This window comes from Nicotiana tabacum, chromosome 4, assembly GCF_000715075.1.
Source record: "Nicotiana tabacum cultivar K326 chromosome 4, ASM71507v2, whole genome shotgun sequence".
In the NCBI taxonomy this organism is placed as follows: Eukaryota; Viridiplantae; Streptophyta; class Magnoliopsida; order Solanales; family Solanaceae; genus Nicotiana; species Nicotiana tabacum.
This window is the reverse complement of record NC_134083.1, coordinates 46,430,049-46,447,854: the sequence shown is the minus strand read 5'-3', so window position 1 is coordinate 46,447,854 and position 17,806 is coordinate 46,430,049. Positions and strand designations below refer to the sequence as shown.

Below are 17,806 nucleotides of genomic sequence, written 5' to 3'. Positions count from 1 at the left end.
TGTCTTCAATCTACAAACTAAACAAATTGAGATTTGCCAAAACGTTTCCTAACAATTTCTTAAGTCTTAAGGAGAAACATAAAAGATCCCAACAACAAAATGTGCAAGTTTAACAAGGTAGCCTCATTATTGTCAAGTCAAAAAATTGAAAATGAACAACAAGCATATGAACAGTAACCATTATTTCGCTTGAAATACTCCTCAAACAAGTTTTTCAGTATTTCAACTACCGAAATTCAGTATTTGCAAATATTAAACATCAAAGTAAAGGTCATGTTGGGAGTTGAATAACCTCTTCTACTTGCTTTCCTGCTATCAAGAAAATGCCTTGTGAGAATGCTGATATAGTAATAGTTAAAAGAGCCATGACAAGAAACCATAAACAAGTTCTAGAATGCCAACTCTTCCGTTTTGGCAGATTAACTGATGCCTTGAGATTACCTTCAACCATCCTAATTTCTCGATCTTTTGATTCTTTTTCAGTTGCAAAAGAAGAGGTTGATGAGCAAGAAATTAAGGAATCATTTCCATCCATTTGTTTAAGTAAACCAAGACAATCACTGCATATTTCCTCCTCTTCATTTTCCTCGAAAAGGCGTCTTCCTTTAAGTTTACCACTGGCTAAAGCAGTCCTTCTGTCCCTTAGTATTTCTTCAACAGCCAAATCATTCTTCTTCACTTTCGAATTAAGCCTTTCTTCTAGTGGTGATTCGCTGTCCTGCAGTGAAGACATTAGACTTCTTGGAGAGTTTTCAAGAAGTTTAAAAACGTCCAGAGTAGAAATTGAAGAGTCTGAATTTGCAGAAATCTGAGGAAAATTCTGTGGTTTATAATTGGATCGCTTGAAATTGTCCCAATCTTTTTCAAGATTCCTGAACTGTTTGTACAGTGCTTCATTTTCACTTTCTTTTTTCCTTCCTTTTGATCTTTTCATTATGACGGTTTGTTCTTTAAAGTATTGCCACAATTCTTGCTTTTTGGGTTGTGGGGTTTCTATAGTTTTATCTTTGAATAAGTTGGTTTTACAAGAAGAGAAGGAATGTGTTGTAAACTTCATGAGGTTAAATCGGGATTTTAGGCTACTTACCCACGTTGCGTAATCATCCTGTTGGTTTTTGAAATTTAATTTTTGTGTGATAAGAGTGGTTAAACACTTTACAAAGTGTTAACGGCTTTAGCGGTCTATTTCGAATTTCGAACTAATAGCCTTTGGATTCTCTAACCCAAACGAACAGAGTTGTAATTCTTTTAGTGCACTTTGAGATTGTATTTGGAATTCTATCACAACTTATTTGATTTTCTGGATTCAAAATTAATAATTCGATTATAAAAGTACACCATGTAGGATTAAAAGGTCATACTTGTCTATGTATATGGAATTGGCATTTGTACATGAGGCATTTCATTGGCTTGGACTTCTTTTACCAAATTTTATTGTGATTTCATTAAATATTTCAAATGAGACGTACAAATATGAAAAGTTGCCGGAGCAAATCTGCTTCATGATTGTTTACACGTAAAACGAAATAACTGAATTTATATCTATTTTATAGACAAGTGAATCGATTTGATCATAAAATGATGAATGAATTAGACAAAAATATAAGACTTAGCGTTAAAATCGAGATAAGACGATAGAGATCTTGAGCCCGGGAACAGAGCTTCCGAAGGCAGTAAGAACAATATAAATAAGCAAGAAAGTAAAATGTTATTAAGCTTTGAACAAAGTCTAGTGTATGTTTGTCCGAAAATTCGTCCATTTACAATGATGGTAGAGCTCACTATTTATAGTTGCGCCTAGGGAACAAGATCCTAGGATCAAGCCCCTCTTAAATGACAATTATGAGGGCCATTGAAGAATGTGTAACGGTAGGCAGTGAAGGCCATATTCTTTGTAACGGACCATACACTTAATGCTATAGAATATTTTTCATTGAATGTCACCGGGTGGCAGGCATTTATTTCGCCTTTATGAATGTTATTCTCTCCGGTAACAAACGAGATCGTTGCCTTCAGACTCGACTATCTTTTGTCTTCGGCTCCACGTGTCGCTTTCTCATGCGGTCATAAAATATGAACATATTTTACCCTATACAGATAGTCCCCCTGCTTTTCGGCGGCGTAACTTTGTGTCGCCGGAGAGTTGGTAGAGATACCTTTTTAGGCGGAAAATTCTCTGACCCCCTCTAAGAAGTTTTTAACGGTTGATTAGACGTATGTCTCTCCGCATTTAGTGCCCTGAACACGCGTCATTCCACGATTTAGCATCACTTTTGCCCGTTATCGAGGTAATTATAGCCACAATTTTAGCCTCATATTCCTTTACTTATACACTTCAAACTTCTTCATTTACACTTCATAATTCTCCAAACTGACTCAAATTCTCTTTACTGTACTTTGTCTTCAACCTTTCTTTAACCTTCTTCTTCAGAAAAACCCCTCCTTCCTTTCTGATAAAAATGGCTTCTTCTTCTGGAAACCTTAGTTCTTCAAAAAATAAAGGTAAAGTTGATGATGTTTCTCATCCTACGATGCGCACCATCATCCCAAGAAGTCTTGTCACAACTAAACACTTCGAAGAGAAGTATCCTTCCGCTAATCCTCGTACGTGGGTTGTTGGCGTGTACCCTTCTTCCATCTGTCCTTCCAGTATTTCAGCTGTGAAGGAAGACTATCATTGCCAAGATTTAGACATTATCACTCCTGATCTGGCGGAGCGGATAACCTTACCCAAGAAGTTTCACGTATTTTTATATGTATCCCTTCACTTTGAGGCTGTTTTCTTTGAGCGGAGAGCTTGAATCTGTTATCGTGGAGTTCTGCATCCGTTACCAAGTATGCCTAGCATAAGTAAGTCCTTCTGCGTGGAGGACTGTTGCTTGTGTTCGGCGTCTATGCCAGGAGACGGGAGAGGATCTAACCCTAGCTCGATTAATAAATCTTTATTCCCCCAAGATTTTCTATAAGGGAATGATAAATTTCAGCAAACGTGGCCACCATGCTCTACTAACCAGCATGGATGATGATAACGACTGTGGGTGGATGGAACAGTTCATTGCAATTTCCACCAGGGATATCATTCCGGCCACGGCTCCATCCTTTCCGGAATTGTGGAATCGCACTCATAAGTTCATCCTTTGTCTCTTCTTCTAGTTAAAGATCACCTCATGCTGTTATTGATTCCTCTTCTTTCACTTATTTCAGCAATTCGGTGGACACCGCCTAGAGTTGAAGGCTTAGACCAGTGGGTCCAGAAAATTTTGGATGTCACTATGCCCGAGACCCATACGTGGAAAGAAATGGCCCTTAAATATGGGTGGAAGGACAAATATCATGGTAAGTCAAACTCGTCTTGTTTCTCCTTTCGTATAAGGAAGTTGATTAACCTTTCTCTCCTGTTGAATTCAGGTCTACCCCGGGGCTCAGTTGTCGCCCCCGAGGAGGACGTTTTGGCTAATCCTGCTGACGCCGCGAGGCTGCTGCAGGGGGCTTTTACCCGAACAGGTATCTCCGGGCCTGCTTCTGGTGCAAGATTTTCTTCTCGGAGTCCCCAGCCGGAGAACAAGCAACAAAAAAGGAGACGTTCCTTCACGGCCGAGGGAAAAATAAAAAGGCAAAGAATGCAGTACATGAGCCATCCCCGGATGTCATGGAGATAAGCGTCGCGCCCGAGCCGATCCCATAAACCGTGGTGATCGACGATGATGGAGGAGCCAGTGATGGTGGGATTCTCTACATAGAAGACGATGACCTTCATCTGCTCAACATAATGCTCAATCTGTTGAGCTAGTTATACCAACCGAGGATGATGCCTCGACACTCTTGGGGGAGTTCGATTTGGTGAAAGATGCTAACTCACGCGTTAGAGTCCCAGTTGTTGCGCCCGGTACGTGAGGTTGAGTATCAGGTCCCTTCTATCTTAGGTTGACGAGCAACCAACAAACAACACTGCATTTGTCGCGGCTGCTTCTCATCCTACAATGCCATCTCCTTCTTATACCTCTTCTCCAACTTTGCCTTCACCACCAGCAATTGCTACATTATCTCCACCGGTCGCAGTTGCCCAAGAGGGGGATGTACCATTTCCCCAGTCCCCAGTTCATGGGAATTTGGGGAAAAATTATGTTGTCCCCTCCGAAGATCCCCCAAAGGAGAAGGAGTGTCACCCTCTCGGTCTCTACCGGATGCCATCTGTTATCCCAACGAGTAGATCTTACTAACTATCTGAAGCCTTTGGCTTCAGAAAAAGATAGGGATAAGATACAAACTCTCTCGGGGGAGTGTTTGTTCAACAATGCCATGCACAACATAGCTGCGGTACAACCTTTGTTTCCTCTATCGTTTCTTCTATTTTTGTTATTGCATGGTTTTGAATTTATATTTTTTTTTGTAGGCCAACTTCCTTGCTTCCGAGGGCCTTCAAAGGCTGATTCGAGATAAGGAGGAACTTACCTCAGAGCAGGATTGACTTTTGGCCGAACGAGACCAAACTGCTACTCGCCTCTCAGAACTAGAAGTACGAGCTGCTGAGGCCGTTGAGTTGGAGGCTCAATTGCACCAAAGTAAGCAAGAAGTAGTGACTCTTAGCTAAGAGGTCGCCTCGTTAAGGGCACAATTTGAAGAAACTAAAGCCAAATGGGTTGAGGTCCATAATGTCGTTCTTGCTGCATCCGATTGCGAGGCTGCCACTGCAGAAAGATTGAATAATTTAGAGGCAGCCTTAAACTCCAAAACTGAAGAGGTTACTGCTGCCGAGGCAAAGTATTCCCGGTTAGAGGGGAAGCATAAGAGGACCATCGAGCACAATAGAGTTTTTAGCTCCACTATCTACAAGCTTGATATCACCCTTTGGTCCACCAGATCCGCGCAGGATAAACTTTTTGCAGAGGTCGACCGACTTAAAGAAGAACTACAGCACCGAGCGGCTTCCCTCATTGTTGAAAAAACATATCTTATGTATAGCATGAGAAGAAAAACCTTGGAAGAGGCCAAAGCGGGTGTCATTGACTTTGATACCGAAATCGCTAAGGCCCGTGAGCTGGAGATAACTGCCCGAAGGGATCTTCCAGTTCGTCCTGATGCTACCGACTCTTTTGGTTCCGGTTTCGAGTTCTCGGGAACTGAAGAAGAACTAGAAGGTGACGATACAGAAGGCCAAAATGATGAAATCCAAGATGTTGAACCGGCAGCGGATCTACCCACTTCTCTTGGGGGCTATAGATGTTTCTCTTCCTCCGGGTTCCGGAGATGCAGTAGCTTGGTTTTTGATTTCTTTTCTTTTCCATACTTTTGTATTTGTGCTACTTGGCACGTTTTCTGTGAATAGAAATACTTTTTCATTTAAGTATTGTGCAAATTTTTCTCTTTGCATACTTTTCGTTTAAGTATTCGCGCAACTCTTTGCGTACTTTTCGTTTAAGTATTTGTGCAACTCTTTGCGTATTTTTCGTTTAAGTATTTGTGCAAGTTTTACTCGTTGCGTCGAATTGTGCAAGACTTCGGGTGTATTTTTCCCCGAGAGAATTTGGATTTCGGGCATAAGTTCCTCCGAAATCAACCCTTTAACGTGAGGGTTTTATAAGAGAGAGACCTTTTATGTTTACGGTGCTCTTGAAGAGGACGTCTCCTGTTCATTACGGCACTAGCATTTGAAGTACTTGTTTAACTTTCAAATTATAAAATTAATTCATCGTTTAGACAATAAACAAGATAAAAATAAAAGGACTTTATTTTATTCCTTTCATTTTCAAAAGTACATAAGAATTCCTCGTGCTAAAAGAAGTTACCATTTTTTGTGGCTAACTTGTACAACTTGTTGCTACGGGGCTGGTTGTACAGTCCCAGGTCCCGATGATACAACTATGTTTTCGGGTTTCGTATTCCGGTCGATGTGGTAATCATTGTTACCGTATCCTCATATTATTCCCCGCAGTGTTTGAATGCAAAGAATGCGAATTTGAACATTGAAAGTTTTACACCTTCGAGGATTCCACTAGTAAATTGCTAGATAATCTTTAGTTCGATAGCAAACTTGACTCCCCCTTATGAATTTATGATATCGAGCCAAAGATTATCTAACAATCCCCCACTGGCTTGCACTTGTGAACGGTCGGGTAATCTCTGTTCGACATCAAACTTTACTTCCTGGTATGAACTTTGCTATCGAGCAAAAGACTATCTAACTGCTCCGTAGTGGTTCTTTACTTGTGTGCCTTGTCATTTAAAGGTCTTATTGCTGCTACTGAAGCTTCCTTCGTAGTATGCTTTCCATTGCTGCCTCTTTAAAAACCTTTCTAGAAAAACCCAATTGGGACAAAAACTGGACGAAGGGAAAAAGAGTGCAGCACATACTTTCAGTACATACGAGGCTCATCAGCAATAATATCTCTTGAAGTGTGCCACATTCCAGTTACTTGGCAACTTTTCTCCATCTTGATTTGTTAACTCGTATGACCCTTTCCCGGTGAAAACTGAAACCCAGTAGGGGCCTTCCCATGTTGGACCTAGCTTCCCCGCATTGAGCTCCCGAGTGTTCTGCATTACTTTCCTTAAAACCAAGTCTCCTACTTTGAAATAACGGAGGTTGGATCTTCGATTGTAATATCTCTCTATTCTCTACTTTTGGGCTGCCATCCTTATATGTGCCAAGTTCCTGCGTTCATCGAGCAGCTCCAAATTGACTAACATTGCTTCATTGTTTGCTTCTTCGTTTGCCCAGAAATATCTCAGGGTAGGCTCTGGGTCGTGACAAGTTTGTATCAGAGCACTAGGTTACCTAGGTCTCACGATTCACGATCAAGCTTAGTAGAGTCTGGAGGATCAGTATGGAGACGTTTGTGCTTATCTTCCAGAGGCTATGAAGTTTAGGAATAAATTTCACTTCTATTCTACTCTGTCGTGCGATGTTGTTTTCTCAATACTGATTGAACTCTTCTACTCTTGTTCTCTCACAGATGGCGAGAACACGTACCACTTCCTCAGCTGAGCAGCATCCAGATCCTCCAGAGGCAGCTCCTACGGGGGGCAGAGGTCGAGGCCGAGGCCATGCTAAAGGCTGAGGTAGGGGCAAGGCTCAGCCCAGAGCCCGAGCAGCAGCCCCAGTAGTGGAGCCTCAGATAGATCTTGACGAAGAGGTTCCAGCCCAGACTGTTCCTGTCGGGCCAGCTCAGGTTCCGGAGGGGTTCATTGCCACCCCAGTACGTCAGGACGCTTTGGTCCGTTTTGTGGGCCTTATGGAGAGTGTGGCCCAAATTGGCGCATTTCCCATGGCACCAGCAGTCTCTCAGGCTGGAGAAGGAGCCTAGACTCCCACTACTCCCGCTCCGGAGCAGATAGCTCCCTAGTATCAGGTTCCAGCAGCTCAGCCAGTCGGAGTAGTTCAGTTGGTTATTGCGGCACAGGTCGAAGATGGGCTAGCTATGTCTTCTGAGGCTTTATGGAGGTTGGACAGGTTTACCAAGCTCTTCCCAGTTCACTTCATTGGTGCTCCTTCAGAGGATCCCTAGGAGTATCTTGACAGCTGTCACGAGGTCCTACGAAACATGGGTATAATGGAGACCAATGGGGTCGATTTTGCTACATTTCAGATAACTGGTTCTGCCAAGAAATGGTGGAGAGATTATTTGTTGACCAGACCAGCTGGGTCGCCTGCTCTTACTTGGGACCAGTTCTCTCAGCTCTTCATAGAGAAGTTTTTGCCTATCACATTGAGAGAGGAGCGTCGCCGTCAGTTTGAGCGTTTCCAGCAGGGCAGTATGATTGTTACTCAGTATGAGACCCGTTTTGTGGATTTGGCCTCTTATGCTATTCTTCTGCTTCCCACCGAGAGAGAGAGGGTGAGGAGGTTTATTGATGGACTTGCTCAGCCTATCAAATTGCAGATGGCTAAGGAGACTGAGAGTGATATTTCTTTTCAGGTGGCTGCTAATATCGCTAAACGAGTCGAGATAGCTCTTAATCAGGGAGGTCAGGGGTCTGACAAGAGACCTCGTTATTCCGGTGAGTTCAGCGGTGCCTCATGTAGAGGCAGGGGTACTTTTGGTAGAGGTCATCCTCCCAGGCCGTTTCATTCAGCACTCCAGGCATCCGTATAACGACCTGACTTGTCGTTTTAAGAATTAATGCCCTGTTCAGCGACTAAGGTCTCGAGCAACTTCGTAATAAGTATTATGATCCTCGGGTGTGGTCGAGTTTGATTTTTCGGAAGATTCAGAATTATTAAAAGAAACAATCCTTAATTAGAAGCTTAAATGGAAAGAGTTCACCGAAGAATTGACTTTTGAGAAAATAACTGCAAAATAGAATTTTGATGATGTCAATAACCCCGTATGGTGATTTTGGACTTAGGAGCGTGTCCGAAAAATTATTTGGAGGTCCGTAGTGGAATTAGGCTTGAAATGCCGAAAGTTAAGTTTTTGGAAAGTTTGATCGGGGGGTTGACATTTTGATATCGAGACCGGAATCCGATTCTGGAAATTGGAATAGGTCTGTTATGTCATTTATGACTTGTGTGCAAAATTTAAAGTCATTACGAATTGATTTGATGTGTTTCGGCACAAGATGTAGAATTTGAAAGTTCAAAGTTCATAGATTTTGATTTGAGGTGCGATTCGTCGTTTTGATATTGTTTGATGTGGTTTGAAGCCTCGACTAAGTTCATATTGTATTTTGGGATATGTTGGTATAATTGGTTAAGGTCCCGAGGGCCTCGGGTGGATTTCGGAAGGTGAACGGAATGGATTTCGGACAAAGAGGGTTGCTGGAAATTTCTGTTGCAGAGCTGTTCGCCAGAAATTTCTGGTGCGTGGAGCTAACTTTGGAAGCATATATCTCGCAATCTATAAGAAATCTGAAAATGTTTAAAATGTCAAATTGTATCCCTTTGATTTTAGTTTCCAGAAAGTTAAATCGTTTATCATTTGGACATTTGTACAGAAAGTTATGATGGATTGAATGTAGGCTGGTAGAGCAGTTTCGCCAGAAATTTCTGATGCGTGGAGCCGACTTTGGAAGCTTATATCTCGCAATTCATAAGGAATAGGAAAATTATCAAAACATGAAAGTTGTAGTTTCTTGATTGATTCTAGTTTCCAGAAAGTTAAACCATTCATTATTTGCACAATTGTATATAAAGTTATGATCGATTGAATGAAGGCTGGTGCAAGCAAGTTCTGGTGTGGACTTTTAGTGACGGAAAATGGACTTTTAGTGACGGAGGGCAGAAACTTAAGGACCAAAAATGGTCATTTCCTTCATTTCGTTTTGGATTTTTGGAGCACGATTCTTAGGCGATTTTCACTTGAAAATATTGGGGTAAGTGTTCTTTATCCTATATTGATTATATTTCATGATTCCATACTCATTTACATCATGAATTCGTGAATTTATGGAAGAAAAATCAAGATTTTTGCAAAATCTTTCAAAAAGGAAAATTTAAGATTTGGAGGTCGAGTTGTTATCGGAATTTGATAAAAATGGTATGGGTGGACTCGTAATTGAATGGGTTGTCGGATTTTATGAGTTTCATCGGATTCCGAGGTGTGGTCCCCACTGGCGATTTTTGAGTTAAATTTTGAATTTTGTTGAAAAATTAGTATTTTCATATGGAATTAATTCCTATAATTAGTATTCATTGAATTGAATTAATTTGGTTAGATTTGAGCTGTCCGGAGGTCAATTCAAGCAAGAAGGCAATTTTGGAATATCGGCTTAACTTCAAAAAGGTAAGTGTCTTGCCTAACCTCGAGTGGGAAAATTACCCCTTATGCATCGAGTCTTATGTGCCATTTGAAAAATATAAAAAGTCGTGTACGCGAGGTGACGAGTACGTACTGGGGCTTATATGTGTAAAATTTATTGAATTAAAATTTTGGACATATTGTGTAGTAAATTGGATAATTGTTGCCATATATTTAATCATCTATTTGCCATGCCTAAATCACATTTATTGAATTTGTTTTTATATGACAATTTGATGTAATTATTACTTGTATATTTATGTGAATTCTGTGAGTTTGATGGTTTGATATTTCTTGAAATTTAATTTTATTATGAATTTTTCCTATGCAAATAATTAATTAAGCAAGCTTAAGAAGAAGTGTTAATATAATTATCTAAATTTGGATTAATGAAGGTGTTGCCCTATGTTGATTATTTTCTATCTCTGTTGATTGATTTTGAGGTTTTATATACATTAAGTGGAGCTTTGGGCTATTTGTTGTGAAATTAATTAATTTTATTATATCCTTGGAATTGATTGTGGCCATTGGGCAAATCGTGGTATGAATTGATTTTGTATGTTGCCGTGATAATATTCCGTGTAAATTATTGTGTTATTGGAGTTATTATTTTGAGGACATAAGGGTGCATTTCACTGTTGATATTATATGGATATAAGGGTGGCATTTCACTGTTGTTATGTGCGTTGGAATATTGTTTGGGCGGAGCGATAAGGGTGGCTATAGGAGAGATAAGGGTGGCAATAGGAGCGATAAGGGTGGCAATAGGAGCGATAAGGGTGGCTATTGATATTGTCAGGGCGGAGGGATAAGGGAGGCTATTATAGGAGTGATAAGGATGGCTATAGGAGAGATAAGGGCGGCTATTATCAGGGATGATATGTGATGATGTGGAGTGGTTGCATTGGTGATTTTATGTGATATTGTGATTTTTTTTGTGTTTATTTTTATACCTCGTGCAATTTGTCTTGTTGTTGGTAAATTGATAATAGTCTGAATTATGTTGAAATTGGGAGCTTGTGGCTACTGTCAGGCGGATTATGAAAAGAAATGTGGGCACGAGGTGCCGTGAGTAAATAATAATGATATTGGCACGTGAATTGTTCGTGCAGATGTGATATGAAAAATGGGCACGAGGTGCCGGAAAAATATGATGATTTAATTATGGGCACGAAGTGCCGTGAAAATATATGAAAAGGTTTGAGACCCGTACTTTTATGATTATGAAATAAGGTGTCACATGGTGACTTTTAATTGAAAGAATTATATTCAAAATATTTATTTGGAAGAATTTTTATTCAAAAAGTAGTATTTGAAGGAATTGTATTTGAAAGATATTTATTTGAGAAAATTATATTTGAAAAAGATTTATTGAAAGAATTATATTTGAAAGATATTTATTTGAGGAAATTATATTTGAAAGAGAGTTATTTGGAAGAATTATATGTGAAAGATATTTATTTTAAGAACTTGATTTACTTGGGTGCACTTGTATTTATTATTTATGGAGTAATTAATAGTGTTCTTGTTGCCATGCCGGGCATATCACTGGTTGATTTGTGTTGCCCTTATTATTATTATTTGTTTCCTATTATTTTGTATACTATATTGCACAGGTAATTAGACTAGAGAGTGTCTTGACTGTACCTCGACGCTACTCCATTGAGGTTAGTCTTGATACTTACTGGGTACCGACCATGATGTACTCATACTACACTTCTGCACATTTTTGTGCAGAGCCAGGTATTGGAGATATCGAACTTGGACAGAGTTAGAGTGAGATCGCAAGGATTCAAGGTAGAGGTGCTTGGTCGTCACAGTTCCTTGGAGTCTTTCCATTTTATTGTACTGTTATTTATTATTCAAATAATATTGAGTATTCGATCCTTGAGATCATTTCATGTATTTAGTTAGAGTTCGTGACTCAGTACTACCGGTCTTGGGTGGTTGTTATATTTATAATTATTTGCACTCTTGGTATATAAATAAAAAAAATGGCTTGAAATGTAATTATAATCGGCTTACCTAGTCTTAGAGACTAGGTGCCATCACGACGCCTGTGGTGAGATTTTGGGTCATGTCAAGTTGGTATCAGAGCTCTAGGTTCATAGGTTCTACGAGTCACGAACGAGTTTAGTAGAGTCTTGCAGATCGGTACGAAGACGTCTGTACTTATCTTCGATATGCTACAGAGCTAGTAGGAAAAATTTTCACTTCTTTCATTCCTCATCATGCGGTATTTATTCATCTCGAAGCATATATCTTATGTTCTTTTGCATCCACTCATGTATGAAATTGCACACTCGGTATCAACTATGCGCCAACGGTTCGTGATACTACTGAGGGGTTATAAGGGAGCCAGGGTTGCTCAACCATTATTACAACGTGTCGTCTAGATCGAGGATGCAAAAGTATTGAGAGATCATTGAGTTGTGCACATTGGGGTACAGAAGGTTCTGACATCTGGTTGATAAGTACGATCTTAAGAAGGTTTAATTAGCTACCTAATCGTCACAATCGTGGTAGGGTCACGAGGTGGATGTAGATCTGAAGATAGTTGGTGGTATTAGAGACTATGTGGTTCGTATGGGATTACTATTTAAGTGAAGGGTACATACTAGCAGTCAAGGCACTAGAGGAAGTGAGTTTAACTGTCACGAGGATGACATGCGCCAAATAAATGACTTGAGGTGTCTTATGACTGGTGTCGTACGAGCGGTGAAGGTTAGTATTGTGGATCATCGGACTGTGTCCTATGTCTTCGCGCCAAGTGAATAGAGTCCACTATCAACGATTAGATTGCGGGATCATGTGTTATATGAGTTTTGGCCTGAGATGTATTTATGTGGTATTGAAAGGTTCTCTGAAACTTGTATATGATTAAGAGCTGAGATTTGTATGGGATGATGTATTACATCTCGCGTTTTCATACATTAAAGTTTCGTCTTCTGTTAATTGACGTAGACGCGGGGATGAGATTATTTTGAGGTTAACGTATTTATGCTATTTATAACAAACGATAAGTAAGTGCCATGAAGGATAAAGGGTACACGAATTAAAGAAAATGAGTTTCGTTGAAGGTTGTCGATTTGGGATAAAATACAGTCCGAGCTATAATACCCGATATTTATAGACTAGTACCATACAAGGTACCATATGACCATGATAGTATGATGTATAAGGTGTATTAAAAATGAGTAGAATTTTAAGTAATTTGAGATAATTCTTAATTATACGGGTAATTGGTTAATTACCGGGTAACGGGACATTACCTAATTAACTAATAAGTTTGGATAAAGATTAAAATTTTCCCACCCCCCCCGCCCACCCCCGCATGGCAGCAAGCCACTCCTTAAAGATATGACTCTTAGTCATTCTTTATTAGGTGGCAACATAACATAATAATTTCAAGACACTTCATTCTTATATTTTGTATACAATCACTACAATCAAAACTGTTAGCCATTCTTACGATCAGAACATTAGCCATTCCTCCAAGTTTTTCAAACAAAATTTCTTAGTTACAAAACACTACCAAATACCTTACAATCAGGCGTTAGAAATTCTTCCAAGATTTTCAACAAAATTTCTTGCAACCAAACAATCCCAACGGAAATTATTAGCACCTTAAAAACGTAAAATTTTGCGGTTCTAAGGGAGTACGGTACAACCTTGTTCAAGAATATCATACGAATTTTTTTCTACTCCAGGTATGTTAAGACTATCCCTTCTTTCCTTTCGGCGTGATCCAAATGATACAAATGAAACGAGCAAAATACGCAACTTTCATAAATGACTCTATTCATAGAAATACTAGGGGTGTCTATATTCTTGATTCCCCATGTGAATTATTATTATATCTTCTGTTCATGGGTCTCAGAAAAATATGTATTTGATAAAGTTTATCCGAAAGGCATATTAATTTTTATCACATTCTGATTATTCATTTCATTCATTTACACATGCACATTGACCCATGACCAGATGGCATTATATACGCGTATATTATATGTATATGGGAAATGGAAAAATGTTATGACGTTATATACGCACCACCACCTGATCAGTTGGTATATGTTGATGATGTTGCCCACAGTGGCCGAGACGATATGACGAGATGCCCTCAGAGGCTTGATGATGATATATACACACCTATACCTATGCATGACACGATATTTATATGCACGTGCATGATACTATAAATGTTTCAAAATTTACAAAGTTATCCAGACTTACAGGTGGATTTCTTTTGGACAGGTTTCCCTCACGTATATTATTCATGTTTATATCTTAAACGCATGCTTAAGGATGTTCGACATCTAGGATTCGGGCACCCATCGCAACCCATCGGTTTGGGTCGTGACAAAAGTGGTATCATAGCAGTTCTGTCCTAGGGTTATCTACAGACCGTGTCTAGTAGAGTTTTGGTTATGGGTGTGTTGTGCACCACACTTATAATCAGGAGGCTATAGGACATATAGGATGTTATCCTCTCTTTTTATATTAGATCATGCGATATAAGAATTCATGTTCCTAACGATATGTTATATTTTCAGCAATGCCTCCAAAGACTACAGCCGCCCAGAAGGGAAAGTCCGTGGCTGGTGAGATTACTAGTCGAGCGCCACGAGTGACCAGGGCTTGGGGGAGTCTCATAGTGATATTCCATCTCAGATTTCACATACCCCGCCCTCTCCAGGAGAACTCTGAGGGGCACCAGCTCCAGCTCCCGCCCCTGTACGTTCAGCCCCTCAGCCGAATACACCGGGTCAGGAGATGAGAGATGCAATTCAGCTATTAACTCGATTAGTAGCCGCACAGGCTCAGCGACAGGAAGTAGGTATTGGTCATGCAGATAGGTCCGTCAGTGCGAGGGTTCGTGGTTTCATTAATTTAGACCCTCCGATATTCACGGGGGCAGATCCAAACTAGGACCCTCAGGTATTTATTGATAGAATACAGAGGACGTTGAGGGTAATGAAGGCCACTGTAACTGAGTCAGTTGAGCTAGCTTCCTATAGACTCCAAGATGTTGCAGTTAATTAGTACGAGTCTTGGGAATTATCCAGCGGTGAGGAAACCCCTTCAGCAGTATGCCAGGAGTTTACAAAAGCTTTTCTTCGTCATTATCTGCCACCAGAGCTTAGACGGGCTAGAGTTGATAGGTTCTTGACCCTTCGGCAGGGTAACATGAGTGTTCGAGAATACAGTCTTCAGTTTGATTCGTTGGCTAGGTATGCTCCCACTATTGTATCTAAGATAGAGGATCGGGTTCACCGGTTCGTGATGGGATTAGAGCCGCACTTGCTTAACGATTATACGTCGGTCTCACTTCAGCCAGACATGGATATTTCTCATATTCAGGCATACGCTCAATGTGTAGAGGAGCATAAGCAGAAGTAGAGGGCCGATCGTGAGCATGATAGGGCCCAGAATAAGAGAGAGGGGTCTTCGGGTCCTTTTGGTGAGTTTTGAGGTGGTCAAATACCACAATACCTGAGGTATCCAGCCCAGCCATCGGCTAGTGCGCCCCCTCAGTTTGGCGGTAAGAGATTTGATCATTCCACATATTCAGGGCCTGGTCAGTATTTTAGGGCCTCAGGTTCTCAGTATAGGGGTGAGTCAAGTCAGATGAGGCCGCCCTTACCACGATATGCTCAGTGTGGTAAGAAGCATGCCGGGTAGTGCCGTATAGGGTTGGGTGTTTGTTATACTTGTACTTATCCGACCAACGTTATGAGAGACTGTTCGACGAGAGGTAATGCAAGCATAGCTCAGCCAGCGGGATCTGTAGCTGGTTCATCATCATCAGTACGCCCCCCTAGGCAAGGTTCACAAGCACCAATGAGTCATGGTAGAGGAAGAGGTGGAGCATCTAGCTCGAGCGGTCCTCAAAACCGCATTTATGCATTGGCAGGACGACATGATCAGGAGTCATCACCTGATGTTGTTACAGGTATATTATCAGTCTTCTCATATGATGTATATGCACTGATTGACCCAGGTTCTACCTTATCATATGTTACTCCGTTAGTTCTAGTAAGTTTGGAATAAAACCTGAATTGGTTAAACCTTTTGAGGTGTTTACACCTGTTGGTGACTCAGTGGTAGCTAAGTGAGTATATAGGGGTTGTATAATATTGGTTCATAGTCGATCTACCGTAGCGGACCTAATCGAGTTAGATATGGTAGATTTTGATGTTATAATGGGTATGGATTGGTTGGCTTCTTGTCATGCCAACGTTAATTGTAGATCAAAGATAGTCCGATTTCAATTTCTAGGGGAGCCCATTTTGGAGTGGAAAGGTAATACGGTGTCGCTGAGAGGCAGATTTATTTCCTATCTCAAGGCAAGGAAGATGATCATAAAGGGTTGTATTTATCACTTAGTTCGGGTTCATGATGTGGAAGTAGAGTCACCAACCATTCAGTCTATCCCTGTGGTTAATGAGTTTCCCGATGTTTTTCCTGACAAGCTTCCGGGTCTTCTGCCAGAGTGAGAAATTGAGTTTGCTATTGACCTACTACCAGATACTCATCCAATATCTATTCCTCCCTATAGAATGGCCCCCGCAGAGCTGAAAGAGTTAAAGGAACAACTAAAGGACTTGCTTGAAAAAAGCTTTATCAGACCTAGTACATCACCTTGGGGAGCACCCGTGTTATTTGTGATAAAGAAAGATGGTTCCTTACGGATGTGTATTGATTATAGACAGTTGAATAAGGTGACAATCAAGAATAAATACCCGCTCCCGAGGATTGATGATTTATTTGATCAGTTGCAAGGTGCCAAGTATTTTTCAAAGATAGACTTGAGGTTCATGTACCATCAGGTAAGGGTTAAGGAGGAAGATATTCCGAAGACAACATTCAGGACCAGATACGGGCACTTTGAGTTTCGTGTTATATCATTCGGTTTGACTAATGCCCCAGCAATATTCATGAATTTGATGAACCGTGTGTTCAGGCCCTTTTTAGATCTGTTCGTAATTGTATTTATCGATGATATATTGGTGTATTCTCGTTCAGAGGCTGAGCATGTAGATCATTTGCGTACTGTGCTTAGAGTTCTACAAAAAGGGAAGTTGTATGCAAAATTCTCTAAATGTGAATTCTGGTTGAACTCTGTAGCTTTCCTTGGGCATATCATTTCGAGTGAAGGTATCCGGGTTGATACACAAAAGATTGAGGCAGTAAAGACTTGGCCTAGACCCACAACACTGACAGAGGTTCGTAGCTTTCTCAGTTTGGCAGGTTATTACAGGAGATTTGTAGATGGATTTTCTTCCCTTTCAGCATCTTTGACAAAGTTGACTCAGAATGGAGCAAAGTTTCAATGGACTGATGCTTGCGAACGGAGTTTCCAGGCATTGAAGGACATATTGACTTCTGCACCGGTTCTAATGCTCCCAGAAGGGACCGATGGTTATGTTATCTATTGTGATGCTTCAGGCATTGGATTGGGTTGCGTGCTGATGCAACATGGTAAGGTTGTAGCTTATGCTTCTAGACAACTAAGAAAGCACGAGAAGAATTACCCGACCCACGATTTAGAGTTAGCCACAGTAATTCATGCACTAAAGATGTGGAGGCACTACTTGTATGACATTCATGTTGATATCTATACGAATCATAAGAGCCTCCACTATATCTCCAAGCAAAAGAAATTGAATTTACGTCAAAGGAGATGGTTGGAGCTACTTAAAGACTATGACGTTGATATTTTATACCATTCGGGGAAGGCGAACGTAGTAGCTGACGCCCTCAGCCGTAGATCTATGGGTAGCCTGTCATATTTATAGCCAGAAAATAGGGGAATAGCCCATGAGATTCATCAGCTAGCTAGTCTTGGAGTTCGGTTACTGGACTCAGGTGATATTGGAATTACTATTCAGGATATGACAACATCCTCTTTAGTAACTAAAGTAAAGGAACGCCAGTACGAGGATCCTGTGTTAGTTCATTATAGGGATACCACCCCTCAGAAGGAGAAGACACCGTTTGAAATTACAAAAGATGGGGTCCTCAGATATCGAGGACGATTATGTATCCCTAATGTCGCAGGGCTG

The 17,806-nt window shown here is 40.6% G+C and overlaps 1 protein-coding gene across 1 annotated transcript; it reads right to left on the bottom strand.

The window, feature by feature from the left end:
* Positions 1-36: 36 nt before the first annotated feature.
* On the bottom strand, positions 37-1,040 carry LOC107804721 (uncharacterized). Its single transcript, XM_016628652.2, has 2 exons — positions 442-1,040; positions 37-309 (listed from the first exon to the last, which is right to left on the bottom strand). Exons 1-2 carry the CDS (start codon positions 932-934, stop codon positions 272-274), a joined length of 531 nt encoding a protein of 176 aa, XP_016484138.1. The 5' UTR covers positions 935-1,040; the 3' UTR covers positions 37-271.
* Positions 1,041-17,806: the final 16,766 nt, after the last annotated feature.

Excerpts from the sequence above, each read along its gene's own strand:
- LOC107804721 (XM_016628652.2), bottom strand. The coding sequence starts at position 934 with ATGAAAAGATCAAAAGGAAGGAAAAAAGAAAGTGAAAATGAAGCACTG. Across the intron at positions 310-441 it reads AGAAATTAGGATGGTTGAAG|GAAAGCAAGTAGAAGAGGTT; the intron begins GTAATCTCAAGG and ends TCTTGATAGCAG.